Genomic DNA, 20986 nt, shown 5'->3' with positions numbered 1-20986 from the left:
CAGAATCTTGATACGCCACACCTGTGAGGTGGATGGATTACCTCGGCAAAGGAGAAGTGCTCACTGACACAGATTTAGACACATTTGTGAACAATATTTGAGAGAAATTGGCCTTTTGTGTACATAGAAAAAGTCTTAGATCTTTGAGTTCAGCTCATAAAAATGTAATATCTTACACATACATACACACAAATAAATTTACAATGCAAGTGATTCAGAGCTCAAAGCTTATTGGATTTTAAAGAAAACTACATCAGTAGGGTATCTATAGCAGCTGGTACTCAAGGTTTCAGTGCTGATATTGGTATTGTGCCATCGCTATAATAAAAACAATGTTTAAAATGATGGGCCACAGAGACCAATTAGTAGACAACTCTTCAACCCTTTTTGTTAGCACTCCAAGCAGTGAATGACCATGTAGACAATAAAGGCAAACATTTGTAGTGAGAAATGATTCTTATTGGTCCATTGAAATTCTTTAGAAAACAAAAATATTTCCTCAGATTCCTCTGTAGGGTCACTCTACGGTTTCTAAAAATGTCAAAGGAACACAAGAAACACATTTTGTTAAGTTATTTAATCGTCATATAAAACAGTTAATTATATATTCATATAGGCTGAATTTAAATGTCTCTCTGTTTGGACGATGAAGTCACATCACCACAGAGAAAACATTCATTCAGAAGCCAGACGGCTGTGTACCACAATGCCGTCTGTATAATTCATTACAGTACCATAATCCCTTTAATCTGAACACAGTGAATCTCCACTGTCAGCTATTCATCTTAGTGAAAGGAACAACAAGCTCTCAGGCTTTCTGTTTACACAAACCTAAAATATCCCACAATACCTTAATGGAAACACTGTAGGTCTTTTGTGGATGCGGTGGTGGTGTTTTGTTATTGTGGTTCTAGTAGGCCAGGTTGCTTAAAACAGTCAGACAGTGGAGTTGAATCTCCGGGCGGGATTCACCACAGGCTGACTCAGCTGAACTAAGCACGACTTGGTTTGAAGTTCCAAGTTTGTGGAACATTCTCAGTTGTTACAAATGCAACGAGTCAGAAAAATGCTACCCCCTAGTGGTGACCATTAGCAGCATTCTGTTTCGCACCTGCTCCTCCACTGTTGCCCTTCAGTGACTCCAGCAAAGTCTTTATCCTCTCGCTCGCTGGATGGTGCTTCTTCTTCCTGCGCCCCTTCACCCCTGCAGACTGAGCGACCGAAGGCAACAAGAGTGCAGTCAGTCCCCAAGGTGGGATTACGTCTGCTGACTGAGCAGCACTTCGTGTAAGCACTTCCTTTTGCTCAAGGAGCCAGGCGCTCTCACGGCACAGTGCCACAAATCGCTCCAGCTGTGTCGTGTTCACGTTTTTGCTAACGTTTAGACTTGTTTCGAATGGGTTCTGGATGTGCAAAGGGCTGGACTCAGGCTTGTTCTGCTCTTTTCCCTGCAAAGAATACATTTACATATGAATATGTTGTTCTATAATTCTGATATTCTGTAAATGTTTGAGACAATGTCCATTGTGAATAGCACCATAGAAATAAACTTGAATTGAACTGAATATGTGTAACTTCCAATTTTTTTCCTAAACTATAGCAAAACTGAGATTCTGGGTTACAGAGAATCTGCACTTGCACAGCCAAGACTTTATGGAAGATGCCTCGATGAAATAAAGTGGATGGACAGAAGGATAAAAAATGACAAACGGCCAGAGGCCTGGTGATAGATTCCCAAGAAGCAGCACATTTAGAGGCCAAGGTCTGTATTTTACAGCAGCAGTAGCCCCTCAATACATCAGCACAACTACTGCAAAGTGTGTGTGTGTGTGTGTGTGTGTCTGCGTTGGTAAAGAAATATTGATAGTTGAGTGACCACGAGAAGTGAATGTTTCAGAATATTTATTCCCTACCCACTCACATCTGTCTCGTACGGGCTGTGTTGTGAATGTTCTTCAAAGTCAAATCTGAGTAAGATCATTATGCTTCACCTTAATGCCTTAAGGCCTTAATGCCTTTTTATTTTCAATTATGAATGTATAAAAAAAGAAATCATCATGCTCAGGGACACATTTGTTACGTACCTTCCTTATGTTGATGGACATTGAACTGAAGGCAAAATTGCCATAAAACTCAAAGAACTCCTGCAGCAGTTTCTCTGTTGCAAACACATGGGGAACTATTTAGTTGTATAATAATGATGATGATAACGATTATAATAAAATAATAAAAATAATGATAGCATAGTAATTACTAACACACATTCAGGGCTGCATAACATAACTGTTAATTAAATTATAATCACAATTATTTTACAGTCGTAAATCTTTGAAAAATATATTTTTTTGCACTTTATCATTTGAACTCAGTAGAACTCTTTACCTAATGTATCTGTATTTTTCTGCAGTGTAATTTTGCTCAGGTCGCTGACGATCGTGCAGTCATTCCCCTCAATAATACACTGATCTGAAGGGTCTACAAAAATACATACACAAAGCTGTAAAAGGGTGTTGTGTGTGTGTGTGTGTATATATATATATATATATATATATATATATATATATATATATATATATATATATATATATATACACAAATTTAATATGTTTGCGTGCTTCTGTGGAATGCATAATGTGTAAAAATGTAAAATAACGTGAATAAGGCAAATTATTGTGTATAGGAGATACAGTATATACCAGCCAGGTCTCTGAGATGGTCCAGCGTGGGCAGTAATGGCTGCTTTCTGCGCTGGAGGAAGAACAGCACAAGGACTGTAAGGGAGAAGTTGGTGATCCAGGCACCAGGAATGCTGCTAGTGATGCCATGCACACGAGCCCAGCATCGGATCGCAAACACCAAATGTCGCACACGTACATCCAATTTCCCGAACACAAACAGCAACTCTGAGCTCTTCATTGCCACCCTGTGGGCACAATTGGAATAACAAAATTAATCCCCACAGAGAAGTGTTATTGTACACAATATATAATATACATACATATATAAACACCACACACATGGTTATTTATGTATTTTAAATATAAAATAGGATTTAATTCAATATTTAATTTATATTTGATAGGGTTCATAAAAATGGCTTCATATTTTGTATAAAAATACTTTTTTATATTTGTAGTTTTGAAATACAAAAAAAAAGTCTACATAATCACATCATAAAAAAATGCAGCCTTTGATTTGGTGCCTACTAAATAATTTGCCCAGACTTGTTGAGATCAAAACAGAAAATAGATCCATATGAAAGGTGGTGAAGGTAAGAAACGTGAAGCGTGCAATTATTTGGTTTCCAATAACTGATAAATAAATATTTGATTGCTGAATATTGTACCTTAATTGAAACCGCTGTTTAGTAGGATCATGATTTTTCACACTATTGAATGAATGACTGCCTGACACATAATATATTATTATATTTATGATTAACAATCAAATGATGAATTAATTATAAACTAGTTGCTTTAAACACAGGTGCCATCAGTTGTCTTCTTATGAATGACTTGTTTGTTATTGTGTCACTGTTGCTGATGCAAAGTAGCCCTTTATTACCAAACAACAACTAAATTAGGGTACAATTATGAGTCATTCACAAACTGTTAAACATTAAACTGTTGCTTACTTTAAAACTAACCTTCATCTGGGAGATCACAGCGAAATGTTTGTGAATATTTAATCTGATTGTTGCTCATGTCAGATTCACGAATCATAGCGTGTTTTTTGCTCTGGGGAAAAGGGATATGTGTCTCTGATTCATTACTACAGGAGATGGCAGTGTATATATATATATATATATATATATATATATATATATATATATATATATATATATATATACATACACACACACACACACACACACACACACACACACACACACACACACACACACACACACACACACACACACACACACACACACACACACACACACACAGTATATATAACTTTTTTTTTATACATTTTTGTATGTTCTCAAGGGACAATATAATATAAAAATTTAACTTGGATATATTTTAGAGTAGTCAATGTGCAGCTTGTATAACAATACAGATTTACTGTCCTCTGAATATAATTCAGCATACAGCCGTTATTGTCTAAATAAATGCCAAAGAAAGTGAGTATACCCTAACTGATAACAGCTGTACGTCATGTAACCATGCAAAGCCACAAAGTTTTTAGATAAAGTTTTTGAAATTAGGGTTTTTATTATTGAGGGAAAACAAAATCCAAAACTACATGGCCCTGTGTGAAAAAGTGTTTGCCCCCTGTTAAAACTGTGGTTTATCACACCTGAGTTTAATTTCTCTCGCCACACCCAGGCCTGATTACTGCCACACCTGTTCACAATCAACAAATCTCTTAATTCGGACCTGCCTGACAAAGTGAAGTAGACCAAAAGATCCACAAAAGCTAGACATCATGCAGAGATCCAAAGAAATTCAGAAACAAATGAGAAAGAAAGTAATTGAGATCTATCCGTATGGAATGGGTTATAAAGCCCTTTCTAAAGCTTCGGGACTCCAGTGAACCACAGTGGGATCCATTATTCACAAATGGCAAAAACAGGGAACAGTGGAGAAACTTCCCAGGAGTGGCCAACCGTCCAAAATTACCCCAAGAGCACAGCAACGACTCGTCCAAGAGGTCACAAAAGACCCCACAACAAATCTAAAGAACTGCAGGCCTCACTTGCCTCAGTTAAAATCAGTGTTCATGACTCCACTATAAGAAAGAGACTGGGCAAAATGGTCTACAAGGAAGAGTTTCAAGACGAAAACCACCGCTGAGCAAAAAGAACATAAAGGCTCGCCTCAGTTTTGCTAAAAAACATCTTGATGATCCCCAAGACTTTTGGGAAAATACTCTGTGGACTGGCGAGACAAAAGTTGAACTTTTTTGGAAGGTGTGTCCCCCATTAGGTCTGGCGTAAAAGTAACACCGCATTTCAGAAAAAGAACATAACACCACCAGTAAAATATGGTGGTGGGAGTGTGATGGTCTGTGCTGTTTTGCTGCTTTAGGACCTGGAAGACTTGCTGTGATAAATAGAACCATAAATACTGCTGTCTACTAAAAAATCCTGAAGGTCAAGCCATGCTCAAGCAGAAGCAAACTTTGGTTCTGCAGCAGAACACACCAGCAAGTCCACCTCTGAATAGCTGAAGACAAACAAAATGAAGACTTTGGAGTGGCCTAGTCAAAGTCCTGACCTGAATCCTATTAAGATGCTGTGGCATGACCTTATAAAGGCAGTTCATGCTCGAAAACCCTCCAATGTGGCTGAATAACAACAATTCTGCATAGATGAGCGGACCAGAATTCCTCCACAGCGCTGTAACAGACTCAATGCAAGTTATCGCAAACGCTTGATTGCAGTTGTTGCTGCATAGAGTGGCCCAACCAGCAAACACTTTTTCACACAGGGCCATGTAGTTTTGGATTTTGTTTTCCCTCAATAATAAAAACCTTCATTTAAAAACTGCATGTTGTGTTCACTTGTTATCTTTTACTAATACTTAAATTAGTTTGATGATCTGAAACATTAAAGAGTGACAAACATAAGAAATCAGGAAGGGAGCAAACACTTTTTCACACCACAGTGTATATGTGTGTGTATATATTTTATATATATATATATATATATATATATATATATATATATATATATATATATATATAAATAAAATTTCTTTATTTTTTACACACCAAATGGATTGTTAAAAATCTGCAAGCCATCCAAATAACTTATGACTGTCTATACACAGAAAAGGAAATAGTACCACAGGAAGGAAGGCCAGTGGTTGAACTTTTTTTCCTACACATGTAAGAGTTTGTCCTTCTCACTAACTTCCTTTTTATTAAAAATGCTTGCAGCGGCATATCAAGAAAAGTGACTGCTCGTAGTGTTTCCGTTACATCCTTAGGTTTCTGCTACAACCATTTATGCTGAAATGTTTTCCATCATTTTAGTGACAGTGCAGGGATTTTCCCACAGAGACATCAGAGTTCAAAATTTTTACCTTTCATGTCGCTACAAAACAGGCATATTTCTGTGCATTTTTAACGATCAGAAGAAAATAGAAGTGAAAATGAGCAATATGTAAAGCATGGTGTTTGACATTTCACTTTTTCTCTCCCTCATGTTCGTAAGAAGCCTGTATGAACTTCTCTTTCACCTTGCCTCATTTTTTTCTCTGCTTCACTTTGCGTCAAACTGCAGTTTCACTTTGGTTTACATGTGGATATTTTTAAATGGACTCTCACTTCTCTTTGTCACTTGATTTCATCAGCGGTACGCTTAATGCAGTCATCAACAACTTAAACCCTTCATGTCTTTAAAATCAGTAAATATGGATATATTTCTGTATTAAAAGATAATTTGGTAAATAATTTCGCAATCCTTAAATACACAGACAGTCCTAATACCTGCACTTTTACCCTAAAGCCCTGCATGAGTCATTAAATGTCATGGGATTTACAAAGATTTTTACCTGTTATTTGCAGTGAGGTCACACTGAAACCCTGAAGGTTGGTGAGCGAATCGGACAAGGGGGCAGCGAGCGTTGAGAATTTTCTGAACGCCCACACAGCCTGGGCCAAACTGGTCCACACACTCTCCAATAACAGACAGGACACTTTGAGTAACTGTACGCTCTGATGTTCCCTGTTTTACATGGTACTCAAGAGACAGACCAGGACCCTGGTAAATGTGAAAATACACTTTAAATATGATGCTCACACGTTTGTTAAACAGCCATGTGATTGAAATATATATTGAACATTAATTGTATATTATAAAGCCATGGCACAATAATAGATTCATCTACAGAACAGTGAGTTAAACATACCCACTGGTACTTCCCCCGCCATGAGATTATGCAGTAAAACCAATTTCAGAATTTTACACGATGGGGACTTCAATCTAAAGATTCCTGATAAAACTACAATCTAAAGACTTCCAGAATTAGACAGTTTAAATGCTAATTCAATTTCCATAATATTTGAGCATTTAAAAAAATTACGTTTTATGATTCATCTGCCATATTTTTATGCCATAGTTTTTTTTTATTTGCATAAATGCTGCAAAATGAAGCTTAATGTCAGTGACAAGAAAATACTCATAAAAAAAAAAAATTCTGAATCTTTAAAGTTTATATACCAGCAAATCAGTGACATTCTTTAGACAGTAACAACTAAGCAGGAAAAGGAACAGCACTAATACTGTTTTTAATGTCCTTTATTTTTAGTACCTGATTATTTAATTAATTTAAACTTCATATGCAACTTTTGAAGGAACACACCATCTCTATGACTACATAGAGTGACTAAGCCTTGGTTCATTAAATAACTAAAACTCTGTCTCTTGACTCTGACATTACACTGTACCGCTCTAAAATTTCTCTACATGGCAAACAAACAGGTTTACGTGCCTTTTAAGATACTGACCTTCTTCTTGTTTTGCCCACTAATGCCATCTAGGTCCAGGAACATGTCAAGGTCACATCCCAGTTTTCCGAAGCTGTTCACAGTGGAGCCGAAAGGCCTGATGATGCATTCTGGGAAATAGGCAGCAGCGATGTCTCTGAGCAGCGAACAGACCAAAAAGCGTAAAGAGATGTTTTCCTCTGTCAGCTGATATAGATCAGTCAGACACTGCAGCTGCTGATCTATCTGTAACATATAGAAAGGTCGAAATACATTTTAATCCAAACAAAGATCTATCTGGCAGTAAAACGCAAATATTTAATCACCTAACATCATGTTTGTATAATAGATTGTGCATACCACATAATCAGATGTTTCAGATTAGAACAGTGCTAACTTCTAAAAGGTTTATCTGTAGACTTTTTATACTTGTTTACTTGTATATTTATTTACTTGTATTTAAAGGTTACTTACACTCTCTTGTTTGGAGAGATGTTGAGTAAGCTCATTGATAGCAATAGGTAAATGCTTTTGAAGCTTTAGCGTGTTCGAGGCATTTGCCTGGCTGCCTTGCCCCGTCCATTTCAGTGAAATAAGACGAGATTTGAAAGGCACAGCTGCTTCATGTTGGACATATGGTATGGTGCAGTTTGCTTTCAGTGCAGCGATGCTGTCCTTTGAAGAGAATTCCACCACAGCATAAATACCCTGAAGAACAAAGAACACACATTCATCAGACACACCTTTCAGTGTATTAGAAATGCCATAAAAATGCAATGTTGGTAATAATGACAAGAAAGCAATGATAAAGATGTCTCAGGAATGAAAACAAAGATGGCTGTTATTTGTTAAACAAAATCACATGCAGCATAAAAAACATCACAAAGAACAGATACAAATTATTACAGAGAATTAGTGTGAAAAGAAGCAAAGGTTTTAAGTTAAATGTTTTCTACAATGTTAATAATGTCCAGACCTGAAGTGTCTCTGACATCTATCATATATGTCAGGAAAGGGGAGAAAGATAAGAAAAACTTGTCCATGTCCTTCTCCAATTGTATATAAACACTGGGGGTGTTTGTTTTGTGTATATCATATATTATTTATATTATATTTTACTGTCTCAGTGCATGAGCTCTGAAAGTACAGCAAAAAAAAAAAAAAAAAAAAAAAAAATAACCTACTGTGCTCTGCAGCACTCATACTTACATAAGACTGATAGAAGAAATGGTTCTGTATGTTCCCGTGTTTGGAGATGTAGTCTAAGAACCTTTTCTGATTGATGTTCGGAGGGCAGCTGATTAGGACCGACCTCTCTGCTTGTTCTCGTCTTTCCTCTTGAATAGCAGAAAACGATTCCTTCCCTGCTGCTGCTGTACCTAAATAAGATGTTGAAATTTAAGATTGTTTCTTTTAATTCTTTTTCCTAATTACATACCAGTACATAATTTTAATTGCTGAAATCAGCAGACTCACAGGTTGTATAAACAGCTTACTTGAATCTTACATGCACTACATCAGATTACAGTAATTAAAGTCTTCAACAACTGTGATAGGATAAGTTTTCTTGTGTATAAACAGTGCTTTAAACAACTACATATGGTGAAATTCATGTGTTACAGTTGTAAGACATAGTGCAAAGAGTTGCAAAGCTGTAAACATTGAGCATAGATAAAACACTGCAGATTGTTAATATGCTCTTCTTCTTCTTTCAGCTTCTCCCATCCGTCTCCATACCACCCTGTCCTCTACATCTGCTTCTTTCACACCAACTACCTGCATGTCTTCCCTCACCACATCCATGAACCTCCTCCTTGGTCTTCCTCTTTTCCTCCTTGATGGTGGCTCCATCCTCAGCATTCTTCTATCAATATAACTCATGTCCCTCCTCTGCACATGTCCAAACCATCTCAATCTCGCCTCCCTCACCTTGTCACCAAAACATCCTACATGCGCTGTCCCTCTAATAAACTCATTTCTAATCCTGTCCATCCTCATCACTCCCAACAAAAACCTTAACATCTTCAGCTCTGCCTCCTGTCTTCTACTCAATGCCACCGTCTCTAATCCATAAATCATAAACCACAGTCCTATAAACTTTCCCTTTCATTCTTGCAGATACTCTTCTATCACAAATCACTCCTGTCACTCTTCTCCACCCACTCCACCCTGCCTGCACTCTTTTCTTTACTTCTCTAACACACTCTCCATTACTTTGCACTGTTGACCCCAGATACCTGAACTCCTCCACCTCTTCTCCCTGCAACCGCACCACTCCACTGCCCTTCCTCTCATTCACACATGTACTCTGTCTTACTCCTACTGACTTTCATTCCCCTTCTCTCCAGCGCATATCTCCACCTCTCCAGGCTCTTCTCAACCTGATCACTACTCTCACATGATTGTCCAGGGAGACTCCTGTTAATATGCTCTAGATAAGTAAAAAATAAAAATAAAAAGACACCAGACTTCAAACAATGTTAACATTGTGTGTAGTCAAAAAATTGGTAAAGTGAAAGATATTGCACATACAGAACATGGACATTCAGTCTGCCATCAGTCTATTTTTTTACAGGCATGTACACAGTTCATATAGAACATTCAAGCTTAATAACATCGGGAGAGACAACAGTCTTAAAAACTTAAAGTTACCAGAAGGAGATATATTGTATTGATTGTTTATATTATTATCATTATTATGGTAATTTAACTAGCAACCTGATAACATGAGGTGCCTCTATTTTGAACTAGAATGAAGAGAGTTCAACTTACTCGCTTGGAGTGTTTTTTTGACCGTTTGTGCTTTAGTTGCAAAGGCGCATCCAGTGAGAATTTGCCGGGCTCGTAAATCTGCCTTTTGGCCCAGTTTGGCGAACCTTTCTGCTCTATTCACATGTAACCTACACATCCCAAAGCAGGACGCCATTGTTGGGCTGTAAAATGCGCATGCGCACGTCTAGTTCTACGGCAACTGCGAAAGGGGAGATTTTTGCGCGTTTGCGCTTTCGAAACCTTTAATTAGCTTTCATTTCCATGGGGAAAAACTTTTTATTTCCAGGGGAAATCAAAAACGTTACTTTTTACCATGTGCTTAGAATGCCTTAATAATATTTGCATGCTTGTCATTATGAAAAGAACTTTAGTAAATAACTATTTGATGTTTCCAGTATGGTATAAGTGGAGTAAATACAGTAGATACCAAGGAAGTAGAAGTTCTGATTCGCGTATAAATTGACAGAGAAAAAGGGACAACAGGTGGCGCGATTAGTGTTTCAAAAAAACGGTTATGGTGCAAGTGACCTATGTGATAGTCTGAAAAGGAGAAGCGAAACCGCAGCAGACGTGGGAGGCTCTGGGGGCAGTGGAAAGAAATCGCAAGACCTATTTCCCTTATCACGGGTCAAAACAGCAGCCATTTCACAGTATGGAGCTTTACAAACACGACGCTTAAGTTAGGTGAAGGTAAGAGAAAACTTCATATATATATATATATATATATATATATATATATATATATATATATATATATAATGTATATGTGTATATATATATATATGTATATATATGTATATATATATATGTATATGTATGTTTATATAATATGTTTTTCCCAATAAATGCATGGAAATTCAGTGGAACTGGTGGGGAGTAAAAACTTTAAACTGACAACAGGTGTTTGTTTTAGATGGCATTCGTGTTTGAAAAGGAAATGGTAAGAGATTAGTGACAACAAAACTTGAACAAAAATTGTATCCAATCATTTTTGTTTGGTTGTTGTTTTTTTATTGTGTGTAATTGAACCTCTAAAAAGTTTGTTGACATTTTAAAAAGTAGGTACTTTTGACTTCATGTGAGGGGCAGTTCAGGTTTGAGCTTCCCCTCCACCCCCATCTCCAAAATCCCCCTATTTGTAAAAACAAATAACAAACAGCTCAGACACAGTTTAGCAGTAGATAATCATGCTTGGACACAGGGATTTCAAGGTAGTGGAAATTAGATATGCATGCTTTACAAATTTTAAACTAGTCTCCAGATGACAGCAAAGATTATTGACTTTATTATATATTGCTTAGTACTAGGCTTTTTTTTGTTTAAGGGATTATAAAAAATGGACCAGTTCTATTAACAAGCCATGAAGTTGGCACTGGTGCTTCTTTCTGCTTCAAAAAAACAATCAACAAATAGTTGAGAAAAAAAATTAGTATATATTAAGCATGCATGTGACTGAATGATAGACTTGAACCTGAATATTTAAATATTGTGAAACTCTGTTCCAGGCTTAAGTGCGTTTAAAACCATGGATTTCAAGAACCAAAATGTTGGTTTAGAACTACTCTTGGCACACATGAATATTGGAGACATCATTGAGGCTGTGGAGAGGCTCTACTCGGACGAAGAGGACGAAGAGGACGAAGAGGAATCACAAGAGTCGCTCGTGGCTCTTTCAGGAAATAATATGGATGAAACCGAGCTTTCGGATGGCACAGCCTCACCTGACTTGGATTCCCGTGTGCAGAATGACAAAGTGAGATACGGAAACGTGACGGACCTGCTGGCGTTTGTGAACATGGTGTCCAACACATCTGCATCCACGCTTTCCAAGCTTGAAGATGAGCTCGGGGTGCTACTGAACAAGGTGAGGAATGGGCTTTTTAATAGAATAACTTTATATTTAGTTGATCATTGTGTCTGGAATGGCATTCTGTGAGTTTTCTGTGTCCTCGATTCCTGTGGTTCAAAAAGTGGGATTTGAAAAGTAGACTTTCAAAAAATTTGTTACAGTAGTTTTTATTATTATTATTATTATTATTATTATTATTATCATCATTATTCATAGACTCAGAATTTTTTATTTATTGGATCCCAGAGTAGTCAGAAGGATTCCTGACAGCAAAATGTGTAAGTAAGCAGCTAGCGTCCCCTTCCTCCTGTGGGGTTTTGGCATCTTTCACTCCCAAAATCCCATAATGCAACAAAACAATGTCTGACCATTGTACACTAGCTGGTACAGGATACTTAAAAATAATGTTGGTGGTAAGGATTAGGCATTGGGCCCAACAGACTTTCTATCTTTTCTTTACTCATTAAATCTTAGCTAGTGAGGGTTTTTTTATAATTTTGGTGCTTAGCACATACAATTATCATTATTATATAAGGCAGCTCTTTAATTGTCTTTGTTTTCTTTTCTAAATTACAATTAATGAATACTCGCAGTGTATGTTATCATGAGGTTTTTGTTGCATCGTCACATCTCACCGCTCTTTCCCGTTGCACCCGTACAGACAGACATGGTTATAAAAGAGGGCCGCTATCGCATTGATTTGGACGTGCTCCTATTTCCATGGAGGCTGACTTACAAGGCTCCAGGCTCAGGCCACATTCCCAAAGGCTCTTTCGGGAAAGTCCACTTGGCTCAAGACATCGAAACACGCAAGCGAATGGCATGCAAACGGGTGAGTCTTTGTAGTGCCAGGAATTTGTGTGCTCTCTGCCAAAGCGCCCCCCCCTAGGTTAATGTCTTCCAGTTAAAGGCCTTGTATTTTTCCTGTCAGAAATGAGAACTTTTTCCCATCAGCTCATAACTATACATCCTGTTTGACTGCAGTTTTAAGTAACTTAAGTAGCAAAATAGTAATGTGTCAGCATGCTTTTTTTTTTACATTGATTCCATTTTTAGGAGTCTATTAGTAGATGCAAAAATGTCCTAGTTATAGGTAATTGTAGTTGCATACTGTGTGCAGGAACTAAATAGATACAGGAAAATAGATATAGGAAAATAGTCACTGTACTTAGTCACATGCTTCAAGAGATCATGTGTGCCCTCATGGGACATTCACAAGAACCACAAGGGCATGAGGAACAGAAATGCAACTGCTGCATGTGTAGTTGCTGTTGCAATTAAAGAATATTCTTTGTAAGAGGAAGAGAATGGTTTAGGAAAGGACCTGATTTGCCTGAATCGCTCTTTGGTGGTGTTTTTTTTTCTTTTGGTATTGTTAACCTGAATCTAGAAACCTAACTTACCTAGCTCAAACATACCTCCTGCAGACGACATTTAAGCCTGGCCACTACATTATACACACACACACATCCAGCGGATAACGATTATTTGTGTTAAAAACAATTAAAATAGAAATTGATAGGTTATAGATTGAATAAACTGCAAGAATGTTTAAAAAGACAAATGTAAACATTTTTTCAGCTTTTCTGTTATCCTTCCTTCAGATCTAGAAATCTCATACCAATGTAACATTTAATTTGAGGCTTGAAGAGTAAACCAGCTTCTCAGAACTCTCTTAAACTTCCTGTTAGTTTTTCATGTGTACATTGGGAGTCCCCTTGTCTGAGACCACAAGTGTTTCTCCACACCTTCCCACACAGTACTAACATACAACATGCATTACAAACATGTACATTTCAATGCATCATGTAAGTTTCAAGTTTGGTCAATACTTTGAAAGCACAATTGCACATAGCTTAGCATAGAATTTATAAGTTCTCAATTATTCATGCTTATGCCTGTCCCCTAATTATATTTAGATCCCTTTGGAGCACTTTAAGCCAGCAGATGTGGAGATCCAGGCTCGGTTTCGTCATGAAAACATTGCTGAACTGTACGGGGCCCTGCTGTGGGAGCAAGGGGTCTATCTTTTCATGGAGGCTGGAGAAGGTGGCTCAGTTCTGGAGAAACTGGAGAGCTGCGGTCCAATGAGAGAGTTTGAGATCATTTGGGTCACGCAACAGGTTCTTCGTGGATTAGAGTATCTGCACTCTAAGAACATCATACACCATGACATCAAGCGTGAGTCTAATGCACTTATATTCATTATTAGATGTTTAAAGGGATGAATTTGTAGCAAGCAAGCAAATTCATGGATTAAAAAGATTAAAATTGCAGAAAACCAGACTAGCCATTGAAATCATAGTAAATTGGTGTAGAATGGAGACTGTTGAATGCTGGGAAAGCACGTCTTCTTCAGACATACAGAGTTCATGAATAAATGGTATTGCACTTTCTTCTGTTCTAGCGCTCTCACCCCCTTAATGTTTTTGTAAACTGTAAATGAAATACTTGCTTATATCAGCTGACTGGCTTTAGTTGCAGTAAACCAAAAAAATAGTGGTTGAGAGTAAAGTGCATGCTTGCAGTTTACTCGACTGCTGTATTCAAACATTCTTTCTAAGCAGTGCTGCAGCTACTGGAGCCATAGGAAATGTAACATATTGAAAATATGCAAAACTTTTTAATTCTCATCAGAAAATATGAAGGAGAAAAAAAAGCAATGTGTAATTCCCTCAAAGCCAAATAATACCTAATAAAGAAGCATTGAACACTGAATAGGGCTGCAGTTATAAATGGTTTGTCTCTGCACACATTAAACTGAATGTCCATTATGTCACTTTCTTGTTCTGTGCAAGTTTACCCAAACAAGAACTCAATGAATCGCAAATATTTTAAAAGCAGCATATGCATACTTCAGGTTTACTTTAGGTAAATCAGTATACACCCATGTCAGGCACAGGCCAGAAAGCAAACTAGCAGGAACTGGAATCTAGGCCAGTATTAGGAGGAAGTGGTGTTTTGTTTTCTTAGCTCTTTTTTTTTTTTTTTTTTTTTTTTAAACCTTTTGTATGGTCTGGAACCACAGCCTACCTCCGTCATGGTAAAGTGAGAAAGAGCGCTAAGGCCAGCAGGATTCCCTTTCCTTGAAGCCAGCCTGGGTGCCAGTGAAAACCAAGAACTAAAACTCATGACCTTTTAAACATCTGGAAATTCCAGCTCGAAACAGAGAGACAGAGGGAGAGAGAAAGAGGGGAGATCGGAGCATGTAAAACAAGTGTTTAGACACAGTGTTATGTTAAGTGGTGTGTTGTCTTTGTCTTTTGCTGGATGAGTTTATATCGAAAGTTATTAATCAATGGCAGAGAAATAGTAGAAGAGAGGAAATGACATGTCTGTGAAGTCTTTTTTTAGTCCAGAAGTCTCTCATATTACATTGATTGATAGTGTCCACGTCTCATGTCACTCATGTATACTCCTTACATCTGTGTTCTTGACCATTTTTCCATTTCTTCCTCACTGTAGCCAGTAACATTGTGCTGATGTCTGCCAAAGCTGTGCTCGTAGACTTTGGTCTAACAGTGCAGATGACTGAAGATGTATACATTCCTAGAGATCTCAGAGGGACTGAGGTGAGTGTGCATGTGTGTGTTTTTGTGGGTGAAAGACTATAATTGACATTCATATAAAAGTACATGTATTCATTTTTTTACATTTTGTTATTGAAATACATGAATAAAACATGAATAAATATATCTGACACTTTATATATTTGTATATTTAAAAAATCTTTCATTACCAAACTAATGCCAAGACCCATATTAGTTTTATGTGACACTTTTAGTCCTATGTGTTATTGGGAAACTCCCTGACACACACAGCACACAGTGCTGATCCTGCCTGGAAAGTCCACTGTGCAGCTGATTTGCTCTTTGCTGACTGACTCTGAAACTCCCCATATGTTGCACTTGATGTTAAGTGCTTCTTTTAGTAGGTTCAACTCTAAAAGAGATGTGTTTGCAATAGTGGAGAAGGCTCATGTGTTCCTTTTGCAAACATGGACCATGTATTTCTGCTTGATTATTTGGAAAACTTTGGATATTTGGATATTTAAACTTGCATGATCTGCTGTACCAGGAAGCGACAACTGAAAAATGTGTCCCTCTAAAACGTCATAGCATGTCCAAAGATTTACTGTTTAATATGCAAAGTGTAAGAAGTTTTGTTTATTATGATTGTATTATTATACAAAGTGTATAGCTAGAAGAATTACATTCATGATTATAATCCTTGTTGTTGTTTTTTGTCCAGATGTACATGAGTCCGGAGCTGGTTTTGTGTCGAGGCCACAACACAAAGACAGACATCTACAGCCTGGGCACCTCCATTATTCACATGCAGACTGCTAGCCCACCTTGGGTGAGAAGATACCCACGCTCTGCATACCCCTCGTACCTCTACATAGTGAGTATATCACACATGGTCTATTGTTCCTATGATTCCCCACTCTTGGAACCTGGTCAGAAATTGAATTTCAGTTCTGCTTGGCCAGAGGGTGTTAATTAAGTGTCTACAACAGCAGCTCTGACAGTATAGTACAGTTTTTTATTATAATGCTGGTTCTTATGCATTATCATTTCTTTGGTAACAGCTTGTTTATATAGACTTATATGGGCCTCCCTTTTCTATCTGGTTCTTCTTAGGGTTGCTTCCTCATGTCATGTCAGGTGTTATTTCCTTGTTACTGTTGCTCCAGCCTAATTATTGGAGCACTTACATCTACATTTCTGCAAGGCTGATTTGTTATATTATCTAATGTTATAGGCATCATGAAATAATTAAATATATCTAATTTGTAATTCGTGTTGTATTTTGGCTTCATTGTCCATGCTGAACACTACAACAAGCTGGAATTAAGTAGAAATGAGCACACTAAAATATCATAGTAAATTAGTAACCAATTAATAACTACACACATCAATAAAAGTGTGAAAGTGACTCATGATTTCTTTGACAGTATGGAAGCAGTTTCCCGAATGTGGTCAGATATGGTGCCTTCATATTTAAACCACATAACACAAACCGAGAACACCCTGTTGGTGGAGGTTATGATGATCTACCTCCTACACCCTTCTTGCAGTGCTGTTGATCTGATAAAATTTCGTTTAGTTTATTGTTGTTCCTCTTTAGTTCACTCAGTATCACTTGGTCATGTAAATGTCTGCATTGAAACCAGTTCTTCTTTCCATGAAGTAGCTGGTCCTGTTTTACTCTGCATCTATTTTTATTGTCAAGTCAATTGGCTTTGTCATTTCAGCTATATACAGGTAGTACAGTACATAGTGAAGTGAAAGAACGTTCCTCCTCCAAGGTGCTACATAAAGGAACATAAATGAAAACTAGATGACACTAGAACAAAAAACTAGCTAGAACAACAGGTCTATACACAGAGTTTGCGATCTTATACTGCACAATTCCCAAAGTAGGCAATAGGTAGTGGGATCTGGACTTTCCTCAGCCTTTTCAGGAAGTAGAAATGCTGCTAGGCTTTCTTGTTTATAGAGCTGGTGTTGCAGGACTAGTTGAGGTTCTCAACCTACTATGACCGTGTTACCTGTAAACTCTATCATTCAAAAAGTCTAGGATTCAGTTGACACTCTGATGGCCCAGGACATTTTGGCACTTACTGTCCTTAGGGGCACCTTGTCACCTGCTTTAAAGGTGGCATTTTAGGTCTTTAGACGTGTAGGCACCTCTATAATCATCCCTAGTCTCTGCTGTGAAAGGTTTCTGCAGAAATGTTTTGTAGCTAAAGCCTTGCATCGATAGCATTATTGTTTTAGTCACTGGGCAGTTTGGAAGAACTGGTATATATTTAATAAGGTAATTCTGTTATAAAGCTTAGACCTTAAAAAGCAGGTGCAACATTATTTTGTATTTTCCAGTGCTTGTGTGTACAATTAGAAGATACATTTTCTATCTTAATTTTTTATAACAGAAATGTACAATGCCATGGTCTTGGAATGCAAAAGGGAGTAGCACAGCTACCGTACAAGGTACGGTACGGTACAGCTTATCTAGCAACAGTATAAAAAATAGTTAACAATAACTTCATCATATGCCTAGTAGTGTGTTCTGTTTTTAAACGATTACAGTGATTGTAATTAGACATTATAGTTATGTTTGTGGCTTTGTTGTAAAGGCATTTGACATAGATACTTTGCTGCATTTATGGTCACATCACGTCTGGTATAGCTTGTGCTTGATTTGATCAAGAGAATTGGAATGATATTGCTTTACATATTGTTGTCGCATGATGTCAGAGTTGTTGTCACACCTGGCCACACATTAGATTTAAGTGATCTGACATTATTGGTGTACCACACTGTTCTAGCCTTACAGTTTTCAGTTCCCTAATAATAGGGAACTATTATTAGGGAACTCTTTTTATGTGCAAAGCTAAATGTATTATATTATATTTTTTTATTAATGCAAATCTTTTTTGTAATTATGTGTCTGTGCAGATCCATAAGCAGGCTCCTCCTCTGGAAGACATATCCGAGGACTGCAGTCCAGCTATGCGTGGCCTTCTTGAGCGAGCACTGGAGAGAGTCCCAACACTGAGGAGCTCTGCCACAGAGCTTCTGAACGAGGAGGCTCTCCACCCCTCACGAGAAGACCAGCCTCGCTGCTGGAGTCTAGACTCTGCCCTTGGGGACAGCACACACCCGCTTATACGCCAACACAGTCAGATGACTGATAGCACGCACGGTAAACACACAAAAAGCACACACTGGCACATACTTGCAGTCTAGAGCTTTTTGCATTCCTTTAACTTTTGTTTCTTGTTTATTTTTTAGACTCCTCTCTGTACCTTGAAGATTCTGGCCCTTTTAAAAGAAAAGCTTCCCTCTACGTAGACCTTGGTGCTCTCGCTGGCTACTACAATTTTGTCCGTGGACCACCGAGTGCAGAGTATGGCTAGAGGACTCCGGGGGTCAATTTTGTGTTTGTGATTGTGGGATTTATGAGGTACCATATAAGGTATCAATGTCCTGAAGAAACACATGGGCTATGTAAATGTACGGGACCTTGTTTCAGTGTTTCTGTAAATTGAATTCTGTCACCACAAGTACCAGTTTAAAATGGCTGATTTGCTTGATGATGGGCTGGAAATTATATACATTCTTTCAGTCCATAGTTTGTTATGGAAACCGGAACGAGATGACTATTAGCAATGTCAGTAGAGTTATAACCTGTATGCTTGCATATCATATGTGGTTAATGGTAAAAAGAGCAAATCGGTGTGTACAGGTCATCTTTAATAAGAGAAAAGTGATTGTTGTATACAAGGAAATGGTACATAAAGTGTATACAGGACTATAAACGATTATAGTAATGATACTCGGATGTGTAGATGTGCAGTGAATTATTGGATTTAAGAGTCATAGGTTACAGTATGGGGAAAAGCCCTGAAGTAATTCTCACTGTCTGTGAAAATGTGTTGTCCTTCATTTTAGCCATGCTGGATTTACAGTTTATATCTGTTTCACATTTTATAAGCTTGAGGCTGGGCCTTCTCAGGACTACTACTTGTATAAATCAAGAAAATGTAGTTCAAAAGTGTCTTATAATTGCAGGACAATTAACACTCCTGGTTTAATATGTAATACACACACATTTAATAGGATATGCTGGATCAAATCCTTATTTCATTTTAATACTGAAGGTTTTTCCGCTTGCAAAAGGGTCATTGTGGCTGCAGGTTTTCATAACAGCCAATTATTTACAGGGGTGGATAAAGTCTGGAGCTATTAACCCTTTGTAAATAAAACACAATTAGTTTACATATGTGCTTTATATGTATGCTAAACATAACTTCTGTTTACCACAATATAATTATTATAATACAGAACAGGGCAAAACAAAATTTAGCATTATATTCAAGATATTTGCTTGATGGGGTCACTGGACACTTGCCCATGTTTGTGTTTTTCTGTACTGTTTTCATTTTCAGATTTTCCTGGAAAATGTTAATGTTGTTCCTGTGGAATGTGTTTTTTTTTTGTTGTTGAGTACTTGCAGTGCAAATAGTCACAATTGAGCATGTGCTTTAGACACGAATAACAACACGGCTGTAGTGTGGCATAAGAAATTCTTTATTCATTTAGTAGCCTTGTTTAACTATACGCATAAATGTTCTGCATATCTGTACACTATACTGCCAATACATGCGTTTTGAGAAACTTTTATTTTTCATTATGTACTTTGGTGTAAGTTGTTTTGTACACCAAGAGTGTGATATGTGAATGTGCACTGTATTGAGAATCTGCAAAGTTCATAGGTTATGAACTTAATACATTTTTTTTTTTATAAACATTGTTTTTTTTTTAACTTCTTGAAAGTCTTTATGGAGTTAATAAAAGTTTTAAATTAAACCTCTTCCTGTTTTTGGTATGTTCAGTTTAGGTAAAATCAGCAAATACATTAGAACAGTTACATCCTGGAAAATGTCAGTTCTGTAGAAACATTAAGTCATTCAGTCAATTCTGGAAAGAACACAGACCTGTACAGTTTACAGAACGACGCATGTTCTTATCAAGGACAGTTTTCTGCTTGCCAACTGTAGCAGAAGGGAAATATTTGCAGTACATTTATATGAAATGATACCTTTTGATGAGAAGATAAGTTTCCCCATTGTAAAGTGAGTCAATCATCAAACCATGTGTGACCTTCATTTTCTTAATGCTGTGAGTGTGCATTTCTCTTCAACCCTAATCTTTGACGAATATTTGTTTTATAGATGTACTGCATTTTCTGCATTGACAATTCAAGCTTTTTGTACTGATAAAGAGTCCTTGTGCTTCTAGTGTCGTTATTTTACTTCTACACAAAAGCAGATGGACTGAAACTATCATTGGTCTTATGATATATTAGACAGCTACTATAAAGGTTTCATGTAAATATATTTTTTAAAGCATATAT

General features: G+C 37.3%; 2 protein-coding genes across 3 annotated transcripts; one reads left to right on the top strand and one right to left on the bottom strand.

The window, feature by feature from the left end:
- Positions 1–441: 441 nt before the first annotated feature.
- On the bottom strand, positions 442–10424 carry LOC124388914 (mitochondrial poly(A) polymerase). 2 transcript variants are annotated; one of them, XM_046854039.1, is made up of 10 exons: positions 10213–10424; positions 8650–8819; positions 7915–8148; positions 7462–7686; positions 6507–6715; positions 2697–2923; positions 2383–2475; positions 2085–2158; positions 1112–1448; positions 442–531 (listed from the first exon to the last, which is right to left on the bottom strand). In XM_046854039.1, the coding sequence occupies exons 1-10, from the start codon at positions 10364–10366 to the stop codon at positions 518–520; spliced, it is 1737 nt and encodes a 578-aa protein (XP_046709995.1). In that variant the 5' UTR covers positions 10367–10424; the 3' UTR covers positions 442–517. The 2 variants fall into 2 exon arrangements, with proteins under 2 accessions (XP_046709995.1, XP_046709994.1); XM_046854038.1 differs by lacking the exon at positions 442–531 and having other exon boundaries at positions 559–1448; positions 10213–10423.
- An 81-nt stretch (positions 10425–10505) lies between these two features.
- map3k8 (mitogen-activated protein kinase kinase kinase 8) lies at positions 10506–20428 on the top strand. Its single transcript, XM_046854041.1, has 8 exons — positions 10506–10902; positions 11718–12076; positions 12723–12893; positions 13981–14242; positions 15527–15633; positions 16313–16465; positions 18526–18772; positions 18862–20428. Exons 2-8 carry the CDS (start codon positions 11738–11740, stop codon positions 18984–18986), a joined length of 1404 nt encoding a protein of 467 aa, XP_046709997.1. The 5' UTR covers positions 10506–10902; positions 11718–11737; the 3' UTR covers positions 18987–20428.
- The last annotated feature ends 558 nt before the right edge of the window (positions 20429–20986 follow it).

This window comes from Silurus meridionalis, chromosome 7 (genome assembly GCF_014805685.1).
Source record: "Silurus meridionalis isolate SWU-2019-XX chromosome 7, ASM1480568v1, whole genome shotgun sequence".
Classification (NCBI taxonomy): domain Eukaryota; kingdom Metazoa; phylum Chordata; class Actinopteri; order Siluriformes; family Siluridae; genus Silurus; species Silurus meridionalis.
This window is presented reverse-complemented; position numbering and strand designations above follow the sequence as displayed.